General features: G+C 34.8%; 1 protein-coding gene across 3 annotated transcripts in view; it reads left to right on the top strand.

The window, feature by feature from the left end:
- ODR4 (odr-4 GPCR localization factor homolog) overlaps positions 1-11,383 on the top strand; it is a 50,268-nt gene extending 38,885 nt beyond the window's left edge. For 2 of the 3 annotated variants that reach the window (XM_010590940.3, XM_003410838.4), the window contains exons 13-14: positions 7,388-7,498; positions 8,845-11,383. In XM_010590940.3, coding sequence (XP_010589242.1) covers positions 7,388-7,498; positions 8,845-8,912 — 179 coding nt within the window. In that variant the 3' untranslated portion in view covers positions 8,913-11,383. Of the gene's footprint in view, positions 1-7,387; positions 7,500-8,844 lie in introns of those variants that run through there. The other variant, XR_002785971.2, reaches the window with a different exon arrangement.
- The last annotated feature ends 1,338 nt before the right edge of the window (positions 11,384-12,721 follow it).

Raw genomic sequence — 12,721 nt, 5'->3', positions numbered from 1 at the left:
TATTGTAGCTGAGAATATAACTTGTCTGGAATTATATTAGTTTTGTTTCATTAAGTATTTGTTGAATCAGAAGGAATAATTTAATAATTCAGTATATTTTAATAGAGAAATATCACATTTTAAAATTATGGAAAGGCGCAAAAAAAATTTTGGTACAAAAAATAAATCTTCTTCCATAACCATGTTATTTTTGGTTTAGCATTGTATTCACTTATTCATTTACCCAGAGATACTAGATTCCTTAATTGTACCAAGGTGCTCTTCGTTTGAGTCTAGGTCTGCCACTCATGGCTGTGTATCCTTAAACAAAGGAATCCTTGCAGGAATGGTGATTAATCGATTGGCTGCTAACTGAAAGGTCTTATAAACAGAAAGTGTTATATAAATATAGGGTGATATCAGTGAACATTATTATTAAAGTTTTAAATAACCTGAGTTATAATGAAAAATATTAATACTAAAGTATGAAGGTAATGCTTTATAATGTGCCTAGATTTCTCTATTTGAAATTAGGGTCTCCATATAAAATAAACCGTAAGAAGTAGAGTTCAAGTGTTCAGATTCAAAAATCGAAACCACTTACCATATATTTAGAAATGTTAAATTAGTTACAATATCTGTCTTACTACATATTTAGGAATCTTAAATTAGTTACAGGTATCTGGCTTTATTTTCTAAGTACTTGGCATTATTTGCTTTGATGTCATTGTCGTCGTTGTTAATTGCTGTTGAGTTGATTCTGACTCACAGCGACCCAAAGTACAACAGGTGGAAATATGGCTTGGTCCTGTGCCTTCCTCGCAGTCATTGCTGTGTTGAGCCCATTGTTGCAGCTACTGTGTCAGTTTGACTCATTGAGGTTCTTCCTCTATTTTGCTGACTTTTCATGATATCCTTTTCTAGGGGCTGATCCCTCCTGATAAAACCCATTGAAAAAACCAGTTGTCGTCTAGTCGAATCGATTCCAATTCATAGGGACCTTATACAACAGAGTAGAACTGCCCCATAAGGTTTCCAGTGGAGTGGCTGGTGAATTCAAACTGCTGACCTTTTGGTTGTCAGCCTGGTTGTGCTACCAGGGCTCCTGTCTGATAACATGTCCAAAATACATGAGACAAAGTGTTGTCATCCTCACTTCTAAAGAGCATTCTGGCTGTACATTTTCCAATACAGATTTCTTTGTTTTTCTGGCAGTCCATGGTATATTGAATATTCTTTGTCAGTACCATAATTCAGAGGCATCAATTCTTCCATCTTCCTTATTAATTGATCAGCTTTTGCATGCATATGAGGCAATTGAAAATATCATAGCTTGGATTAGGGGCACCTTAGTCCTCAAAGTGACGTCTTTCCTTCTTAACACTTTAAAGAGGTCTTTTGCAGAAGATTTGCCCAGTGCAATATGTCACTTGATTTCTTGACTCCAGCTTTCATGGGCGTTGATTGTGGATCCAAGTAAAATGAAATCCTTGACAACTTCAGTCTTTTCTCTGTTTATCATGATGTTGCTTGTTGGTCTAGTTGTGAGGATTTTTGTTTTCCTTATGTTGAGAGGTACTGAAGGCTGTAGTCCTTCATCTTCATCAGTAAGTACTTCAAATCCTCTTCACTTTCAGAAACCAATATTGTGTCGTCTGCATGTTGCAGGTTGTTGATGAGTCTTCCTCCAGTCTTGATGGTGAGTTCTTCATATAGGCTGGTTTTTCGAATTATTTGCTTAGCATAAAGATTGAGTAAGTATGGTTAAAGAATACAACCCTAACCCATACCTGTCCTGATTTTAAACCACTCAGTATCCCCTTGTTCTGTTCAAATGACTGCCTCTTGGTCTATGTACAGGTTCCTCATGAGCACAATTAAGTTTTCTGGGATTCCCATTCTTTGCAATGTTATTCATAATTTGTTATGATCCACACAGTCGAATGCCTTTGCACAGTCAATAAAGCACAGGTAAACTTCTTTTTGGTATTCCTTGCTTTCAGCCAAGACCCATCAGACATCAGCAATGATATCCCTCATTTCAGTTCCTCCTCTGAATACGGCTTGAGTTTTTGGCAGTTCCCTGTCAATATACTGCTGCAACCTTTTTGAATTATCTTCAGCAAAAGTTTACTCACGTGTGTTATTAATGATACTGTTAAATAATTTCTGCCTTCTGTTGGATCACCCTTCTTTGTAATGGGCACAAATATGGATCTCTTCCAGTTGGTTGGCCAGGTAGCTGTCTTCAAATTTTTTACCATAGACAAGTGAGGACTTCCCTTGCTGTATCTGCTTGTTGAAACATCTAAATTGGTATTCCATCAATTCCTGGAGCCTTATTTTTTTGCCAGTGCCTTCAGTGCAACTTGGACTTCTTCCTTCAGTTACCATCAGTTTTTGATCATATGCTACCTCCTGAAATGGTTGAACATTGATGAATTCTCTGTGTATTCCTTCCATCTTCTTTTGATGCTTCCTGCATTGTTCATTATTTTGCCAAAAGAAGGTCCTTCAGCGTTGCAACTCGAGGCTTGATTTTTTTCTTCAGTTCTTTCAGCCTGAGAAATGGTGAGCAGGTTCTTCCCTTTTGGTTTTCTAACTTCATTCAGGTCTTTGCACATGTCATCAAAATACTTTGTCTCCTCAAGCCACCCTTTGAAATCTTTTGTTCAGCTGTTTTACATGATTATTTCTTCCATTCATATTAGACACTCTACATTCAAAAGGAAGTTTCAAAGCCTCTCCTGACATCCATTTCAGTCTTTTCTTTCTTTCCTGTCTTTTTAATGACCTCTTGCTTTCTTCATATATAATATCCTTGATGCCGTCCCACAAGTTGTCTGGTCTTCAGTCATTAGTGTTCAATGCATCTAATCTGTTCTTGAGATGATCTCTCAATTCAGGTGGCATATACTTAAGGTCGTACTTTGGCTATCGTGGACTTATTTTAATTTTCTTCAGCGTCAGCTTGACTTACGTATGAGCAATTGATGGTCTTCTGCAGTCGGCCCTTGGCCTTATTCTGACTGATAATACTGAGCTTTTCCATGATCTATTTCCACAGATGTAATTGACTTGATTCCTGTGTATTCCATCTGGTGAGGTCCACATGTATAGTTGCCATTTATGTTGGTGAAACAGGTATCTGCAATGAAGTCGTTAGTCTTAAAAAATTCAATTGTGCGATCTCTGGCATCATTTCTATCAAGGCCATATTTTCCAACTACCAAATTCTTTTTTGTTTCCAGTTTTCACATTCCAATCTCAAGTAATTATCAATGAGTCCTGATTGCATGTTTGATCAATTTCAGACTGCAGAAGTTGGTAAAAATCTTCAATTTCTTCATCTTTGGCCTTCGTGGCTATCACTGACAGCATTGTACTTCTTGAAATGTTCTTTTTGACAATGAGTGTGATGCATTACTCTTCAATTTGGCATTTTTGGCATTTTTGACCATATGATTGTCCAATTCAAAATGGCCAATACAAGTTCATTCCAGCTCACTAATACCTAGGATTTCAATCTTTGTGTGTTCCATTTCATTTTTAACGACTTCCAATTTTCCGAGATTTGTACTTCGTGCATTCCACCTTCCAATTATTAATGGATGTTGCAACTGTTTCTTCTCATTTTGAGCCTTGCCACATCAGCAAATGAAAGTTCGGAAAGTTAACTCCACCCACGTCATTATAAGGTCAACTCTACTTTGAGGAGGCAGCTTTTCCCCAGTCATATTTGAGTGCTTTCAAACCTGAGGGGCTCATCTTCTGGCACTGTATCAGACAGTGCTCCGCTGCTATTCATAAGCCTTTCACTGGCCAGTTTCTTTAGAAGTAGATCACCAGATCCTTCTTTCTAGTCTGTGTTAATCCAGAAACTCCACTCAAACCTGTCCACCATGAGTGACCCTGCTGGTATTTGAAGTACCAGTGGCATAGCTTCCAGCATTATAGCAACATGCAAGCCACCACAGTATTTATGACAAACTGGCAGATGAGTGGTGGCATTATTTTTTTATTTTTATTAAACATTAAACCAAATTATTATTATTTGCTATATTTTCATTATTTCTGTTCTATAATACAGCTGCCAAGTAGTTGCTATGTTTAAAATACATATTTTGCCAAGTAAGTCTCTTAAAATAACATACTTTTAATTGACTTAAAGGATGAAGAACAATTTGTTTGTCAAAATGACTCACTTAAGGCGAGGGATAACCTTGGCTTTAAAATTCTTAGATGTGTGAGTCATCTCCTAGTAGGCATTAACATAATAATTCACATGTATTTTACCCACCCTGTGAGCTAAAAAAAATTGGAGACATGCCTTTAAAAATATGCAGAAACTCATCTTTGCCATTTCTGTCTTGATATCAGAGCTGAAATGAATTTTTGTCATTTTAGTTAAACATTAATGATTTAATTACAAAAGAAAGAAGAATAATATTGAAGATGTAATTTTATGACTAAATCAACCTTACTAATTTAGAATTCAGGGATAAGGAAGAAGACGACCAACTAAGGAATTCAAGTCTTAACATTTCATTGTAAGCCTCTAAACAGACCTGCCTACCAATCAGCAGTTTGGAATGAAATCTGAATGTATCTTCTACTTTGTATGCAGTCTCCATGGTCCTTGTTTTCTCTTTTTTTGACAGCGGTTCAAAAAGTTTGTTCTCTTATGTGGTTTATTTTAGATTTGTCTGAAGTCAAATTAACTGGTATTAAAGAATGGTTGTGATTTAATTGTCTATTGAATCATATGTAAATTTCAGAGAACATACTGAAGCATTTATTGGTGATAAGGCATGGTATCTAAGATTTGAGTTAAGATATTACAGGCCCACACCAAAAAAACACAAGTATTTTTAAAGAAAAAGCCTTGTTCATCCTTGAAAAATGCTCTGCTTCAGTAAAATTATTTCAAATTTATATCAAATCAACGTAATTTTCTGTGGCATTTAAAAAATTGAAATAACAGAGCAATGGGATATCTTTTTTCATAGAAGTAAATTATTTATGTAGAGGTTGCTTTCCTTTTTTTTATACCTGACCTATTACAGCATGATATTCATGTATAACAATTCAGTAATTAAATTTATAGGTAATGTGGCAAATAAAACAAACTTTATGCTCTTTGAATACGAGTACTCAAGTGAAAAAATAGTGTTACCAAACAAGTATATTTCCTTCTTCATCTATTATTTTTGTTAATTTTTGATCTTAATGTAAAGGTTATATTGAACCAAAGATGAAAATGATTTTTAGTTGTGATATTGCTAATAGGAAAGCCAATTTTTTTTTTTTTTTAAACATCAATATAAACAGTACTGCCCGTTGAATTTTATGTGCAGGCATATAGACTAAAGCTGGGAGACACTGGAAGCTGGTGGGCTAATGTAGTCTCGGACTAAGGTATCAAGTGCCTTGAGGAAACCAGAAGCTATGGAAATAGAGAAGACTAGATAGTCCTAGAGACAGTTCAGAACAAGAATGTGTAGACCTTTGTGACTAATTTGATGTGGGAGTAGAAGGAAAAAAAGGATTTTTTGTTGTTGTTTTTAAGTAGTAGTATATATAGTAGTAGAAAGATTGGTGGTGTCCTTGATTCTAATGAGGTAGTAAGTAAAAATTATTGAAGTAAACTCAAATTGAAGTAAACTTTTCTTTATGAGAAATTAATGAGAAGTAGGTAATTTCTTTTTTCTTTCAACCATTTGGGTACCACTGATGTCTGTTTCAGTAAGCTTATGTCATCCTTGTGAGCTGTGCTGGTATGTTGGCATACAAAGATAATCTCTAAGAGCATTTTTAATCTAAGCAGTAGACTATTTCACTTTGAGTATAACCAGTAGTATTTAGCCCTGTTAAAACCAAAAAAAGAAAAAACTCGTTGCCGTCGAGTCGATTCCAACTGATGGCGTCCCTATAGGACAGAGTAGAACTGCCTCATAGTGTTTCCATGGAGCGGCTGGTGAATTCAAAGTGCCATCCTTTCAGTTAGCAGCTGAACGCTTAGCCCCGATGGCACAGTGGTAAAGTGCTCGACTGTTAACCAAAAGGTTAGCAATTCAACACATTAGCCACTTCACAGGAGAAGGATGTGGCAGTCTGCTTCCGTAAAGATTTACAGCCTTAGAAACAGGGTCACTTCCACTCTGTCCTATAGAGTCGCTATGAGTTGGAATCGACTCAACTGGCAGTGGGTTTTTTGGTTTGGTATTCTCATCTCTAATTCCTTCAATTATTTGTAAATAAAGAGATCGACATGAACTAATTGCTTTCAAATGAAGTTCCCTAGAGTTCAGTAGAGGAGCACGCCCACTATTTCTGAGGGTTAGGGAGATGGGAGACAGCTGATCTGGCTTCAGGAGCCCTCAATCCCTGCTACACCTAAGACAGTTCTACTTTCCTCTATTTTATATACTGGAATTTCCTATTAGATTTTGTTTGGTTTTGTAAGATTCTTCAGCACTAAAAGAAAAGAAAAACCACTAGCCTTGGTGATCTCTTGCTGTTTCCATGCTAACACATTTAATCAGTGTTAAATGAATTCAAATAGGCCCAACCTACATAAATCGCTTTCTGCACAATGAAGTGGAAAGAGCACCTGTGTTTGAATCCTTCCTCTGCTGCCCTTGACCCTGGAATAGGAGCTTAACCCTTTGTAACTTTTGTTTTTCATCTGTAAAATTGGGATAATGTGCTTGCCTTGCTTAACCTTTAGAGTTGTTCTAAGATCAAGTTTGTTATCATATTTTGCTTGTATATTTCAAATTTTAGGTTAGGTCAGGAGTTGGCAAACTTTTTCTGTATATGGCCAAATAGTAAATATTTTAGGGTTTCTGGGCCATATAACCTTTTACAATTACAACCCTTTAAAAAATATGAACCATTCTTAGCTCATGAGCAGTACAAAAAACAGGCCTCTAGCCAAATTTGACCCATGGGGTGTAGCTTGCTGACCCCTGGTTTTATAATTAATTTTAATTATTTGAAATTCCTAATTGCTAAAATGACCAATAAGAGTGATATCTACTAATCCCAATTAAGAAGAAAGTTTATCCTGCTACTGTCTGGTTTGATTTTGGGTATCGGTTTATCTCTACTACCATATGGTAAACAAATTATAGCCTGGGATTCATTCAAAACTGGCTGTGTGGCCCTCTGGTGTAGTGTAGGTCAGTCATAACACCACATTAAGTATTATGAAAATTATTTCAGTTTGACATATGTTCTCCTTTTGATTTAACTCTTCTACATTTGAAAGTGAGTACATGCATTATGTTATTAAAAAAGTGCAAGGAAAATAGAGTTGATTGTATATGTTCTTTAAAATGGTCTTCAAAACTCATTCTAAAATGGCTTATTCTCATTTTATATAATATTTATTATCCTCTTACAGCTTATATGAGTTCTTCCATGGATAGTGAAGCTTATTTGGACAACACAGATGATGAACAACCAAAGCAACCAATTAAAACTACAATAATATTGAAAATTCAGCAAAACATAGGTATTTCGCTTCTTTTATAACATCGCAAAGATGATAGTTCAGATTTGAGTTTTCCTGTTAATCGTTACTCTAGAGAAGTTATTTTCATTCTGTTTCTCTTTCTTAATAGTGGTTTTTGTTGTCAGTTGCCATCGAGTCGTCTCAGACTCGTGGTACCCTTGTGTGTATCAGAGTAGAACTGTGCTCCATAGGTTTTTCAAGGCTGTAACCTTCAGGTCCAGATCACCAGGCGTATCTTCCAAGATGCCTCTGGTTGGGTTCTACCTGCCAACCTTTCGGCTTTTGGGTGAGCGCTTAAAAATTAAGCCATTATTTATTGATTATTCTGCAAAGTGCCAGGCCCTAGAGATAAAAAGATTTATAAATAAGGCATTATCACAAGTGCACTCAAAGACAACAGTTCCTTTTTTTATGTTTTTAGAAGAAAAACTTGTAGAGTTCTATGAATCAATTAACATAGTCAGGTCAGTGTTCCCAAACTGGTATTTCCAGGATCGCTATTGCAGGAGATGTTGATATGTGTTCTGTGAAAAAGTCAAACTTAAGTTTGGCTCCAAGAAGCATGGCGGTAATGTGAGCCTCACATTTTTCAGATTTATTAAACAAAGAACATGTAGGCCATTTTTCAGCAGAATACCAATTTGAGAAATAATTTTATAAGCATTAATATCTTTGATTAAGAACTAGGAGCCAGAGGCTTTAGTTGTAGTTCTTGTCACTTACTCATTAGAGACTTAAATTGCCTAAGTTTTTTGTACTGTGTGTACGCATGTGTGTGTATTTGTGTGGCCTCTACTGTAGTCATTTTTTTTTTTTTGTATGTCACTATAATTGGGGGAAAATATGTAATAATAATAGTTACCACTCTAGACTTACTAATTCTTAGAGTTTGTGATGGTGGAACCTGAGCTTCTGCACTTGTCAGTCGCTATGCAAATGACTTTGTACTATAATGGTTGAGAACCACTGCTGGTTGGAGTTGTATTTTTTGTTGAAGCTAAGTAGCAAAGACAGCTGGTATGCCAGTATAAATATTTATAGAACCTTCTAAAGTATATGACAGTGTTTTTCTCTTTGATAGGTATTTCTGAGCATGTACATGTGGGTGAGAGACCCTTTTTTTAATTTTTTTATTTTGCTAAGATGATGAAGTAAATAATTACCAGTCCAAATTTTCACAATCTGATTTTTCATCTCACTGCTATATTTCCCTCTAAGACTTTATTGGGTCTTAATATATATGTTTTGCTTAGGCCCATCAGTCACCCACATCTCAGTGCCTAGGATCAATTAAACCTTTCTTTCACTCCTTCCATTTCAGTTTGTTTTGTGTTTTTTGCTTTTAGGTGTGCTTACAGCCTTGGCAGTTGCAGTCCTGGCTGCGGGTGTCTCCTTTCATTACTTCAGTGATTAAAGTGAGGCCCAGAGAGCTTCCCGATCACCCAGAGACTGAGCAACAATTATGGATAATAAAGATGCAAATAATCGTCTGCACTTCAGACGATAGCAATCGTATCCGCTGCCGTACATGCCTGCCGGGCGCCGGGCGTGTTTCTGACAGATGACGTCACCTGTTGCCTTGTGTAGGCCTGCTTATATTACAAGGTGCCCAGGTTACCAAAAAAGAGTTACACATCTGGGTGGAAGCAGCACGTAACGAATAATTATTATCTATTTTTAAAAAGCTTCACAATAGGGGCATATTTTCATAGATTTTAGTTCTGTTGATCTCAATCTAACTTAGGACGTTGAAAATTTGAATAGTCAGGGTTGGCTCAACATTTTAGTAATAACAGAGCCCCAGGAGAAATTTCTATAGAGTGGATCAACAATGTGTCAGATAACTTCATATTCAAGAACTTTTCTAGTATACACTCAATTCCAAGGTACTGTGTGTTTTGTTATAATAGAGGATTAGGCAGTTTTTCTAGAGAAGTTTGAATCAGCAAGGACTGACATAAATCATGCAGTTTCCTAGATTAGTATATCATAACTTTTAATATATTAATAAGACTTTTGCTTCCAACAGTGTGTTAGCTTAGATCCTGCAAAACAACTAGATCTTGAATAAAATCTACCTTTGAGTGCATTGCTAGGCTCAAAAAAATCTGCGAGAACCATATCTTTATTTTTCCCCATCCCAGTTGGTAAAAGTGAATGCTGCAGTTACGATACAGATGAACTGTGGTTGTGTGAGGGCCAGTGTCAATAGCAGTACTGCCATATGCAGTTTGTTTTGGACCAGAAACAAGGAGAGAGACCTGAATCTGAGACTCTGCCTTAAGCTGTTGAAGAAGGGCTTAAGTGGTTTATAGTGCCATAAAGGTCCTGCCAGAAGCAGATATTAATTCTCTTAAGGGAAAAACATTCTTATTTAGCCAATAGATTCCCATAGATTAAAGTCAAGCAATATTTCATGACTAGAGATCACCATGTACAAGCTGAAAATAGCTGGCATGAGAGAGAAGTATAGAAACAACAAGCATTAGATTCAGTTCTCCAAGTTCACATCACCAACACAAGCAGTAAAGGCTGGATCCAGAGGCAGATTTGAAAAAGAACCAAATGCCACTTCTAGAAATGAGAGATATGTTTATTGAAATTAAAAAAAAAAAAAACATATTGGATATCATATTAGATTTGGCTGAAGAGAAAACTAGTAAACAGGAATCTAGCTATAAAGAAATTACCCAGTGAACAGCACAGAAAAACGAAAAACTATAAAATAGTTAAAAAAAAAAAAAAAAAGAGAGATACACAGAAAAGAGTTATAAAAACTAGAGGTACTGGAAGGAGAGAATAGAGAGAATGAATGGGGGAAAGTCAATATTTAAAGAGATAAAAATTGAGAGTTTTCTGTATTTGGAAAAATTCATAAATTCAGGAAGCACAGCATATCCCAAACACTTATATTAAAAATACATGCTTAGACCTAATGTAGTGAAACTGCAAATAACAAACACAAGATTTTTAGAGCAACCAAAGAGGAAAAAGGAGCTCATCAATAATGATATGACACCAAAATACTCTGTATGCTCCTCAGCAGCAGCAATGTATCCAAAAGATAAGAGTAATACCTTCAAAATTCTAAAAAAAAAAAATTCAGGTTTGAGTTTATACCAAGAAAAATTTAAATAAAGATATGTTTGGGTGAAAAACAGGTTTTGCCGCCTCACACCTTCATTAAAGAAACTGCGAAAGTATGATCTTCAAGAAGTACAAAAGTGACCCTAAAAGGATGATCTGAAATCAAGGAACTAGTGAGGAAATGAAATGATAAATATGTGTAAATCTAAAGTATTGTTTGTATAAAACACCTATAATGAAAGTAGTAAATAAGAACTAAAATTGTTAATTTAAAACTAAGTAAATGTCACTATTACACAGTATTAATGTGGAATTTAAAAATAAGGATATAAATGAAAATTTGGACAATAGCTATTAAGATTGGAGGAGGGTGATTGGAATTAAAGTATTCTGAGGTTTTGTTCAGAAAATAGTTTAAGATATTGGTTAAATTTGATTATGTTAAATATACATAGTAAAAATTCAAGGATGGCTGTTAAGAGAATAGATACAGAATGTATAATTCCAAAGGAAAAGAAGTTCTAAAAAATGGAATAACAAGACGATAATTCAAAACAAAAAAAAGAAAGTAACTGTAAGGGTATAAAACAAAATTAGAAAATAAATGATACTAACAAATCCAACAATATTAATAATTAAAACAAATATTAATAGACTAAAGTACCCAGCTAAATGACAGATTTTCATATTAGAAGTTTTTAAATTAATTGTGTGTACTTAAAAGAAAAACAAAGCAAGGGCATGGAGAGATTTAAGGTAAAAAAAAAAAAAAGGCTTTAGGTAAATACCAAAAGAAAACGTGCAGCTTTTGTAACTTTAGATAAGATTTTACAATACTATTACATATATTACAGGTAGAGGAGGTCACTAAATAATGATAAAGGGATCAATTCACTAAGAATGCATAACAATTTTAAATTTGTATACATTTAATAAAATGGCCTCAAAACGTGTGAAACCAAAACTGACGGAACTGTAGGACTAAATCAACAAATTGAGCAATGTAGTGGGAAATTTGAATATACACTTTCAAATATTGTTAAGTCAAGTGGACAAAAAATGACAAGACAGATTGGAACAGTGTAATCAACAATACTGATTTAACCGACATATATAGAATAACGCATTCAAAAATTAGTAAATAGTATCCTTAAGCACCCATACTATATAAAAACTGACCATGTACTAGACATAAAGTAAATCTTAATACATTTCAAACAATTTGTATTAATTGGATAATCAGAGGTCAGTAATAAAAGTTTTTTTTCTTAAATTTATGTATTAAAGACTAATTAATGGGTGAAAGCTAATGAAAATTTATAAATGCTTAGAACCTAATGCAAATGTTAAATACTACGTGAAGAATAATGTGGTGCAGCAGAAACAGTACTTCAAGGAAAATTAATAGTTTAAATGCTTAAGGGAGAGGATTAAGTGTATAACTTTATTAATTTAGGAAAAAACAGAATATGACAATGAAGAAGCAAGGAGATAAAAGATAAGAAGTAAGTGATTTTGAAAACAGAATCACAATGTCAAAAGTTGTTTTCATGAAAAATAAACTGGTATAAATGAACAAGAAGAAACAGCACAAGTAAACAGTATAAAAATTGAGAAAGGTCATAACTCATAGATACTGCAGATATGAAAAAAGGTGAGTACCAAATACATTAAATGCTAACGTATTTGAAACTTGGGCAAGATAGACCAAACCCTAGAAAAATGCAATTTGCCTAAATAGACTCAAGATTAGAAACTACAGTGTTAAAAAGTAATTAAAGAATAATTTGTTTTCCTACAAAGAGGACGCCTGATCCAGATTTATAGGTAAGTTTTACCTCTTTTTCAAGAACCAGACTATTCTAACGGTTTACAAACTTTTCCAGAGAATAGAAAATGAGGAAATACTCTCATTCTATGAGGCCAGTGTAACTTTTATTGATACCAAAATTGGACATGTTAAGTAGGAGAAAAGAAAATTACAGGCTAATCTCATTAACAAAAGCACTGTTAATAAACTGAATTTGAAACTATATAAAAGAGGACCAAAGGAGCCCTGGTGGCACAAGAGTTGAGCACTTGGCTGCTAACTGAAATGGTGGTAGCGTGAACCCACCTAGTGGCTCTGGGAGAAAG

Source organism: Loxodonta africana, chromosome 25 (genome assembly GCF_030014295.1).
Source record: "Loxodonta africana isolate mLoxAfr1 chromosome 25, mLoxAfr1.hap2, whole genome shotgun sequence".
Lineage (NCBI taxonomy): Eukaryota > Metazoa > Chordata > Mammalia > Proboscidea > Elephantidae > Loxodonta > Loxodonta africana.
Note: the sequence above shows the minus strand (reverse complement) of the source record. Positions and strands in the feature narration are given on the sequence as shown.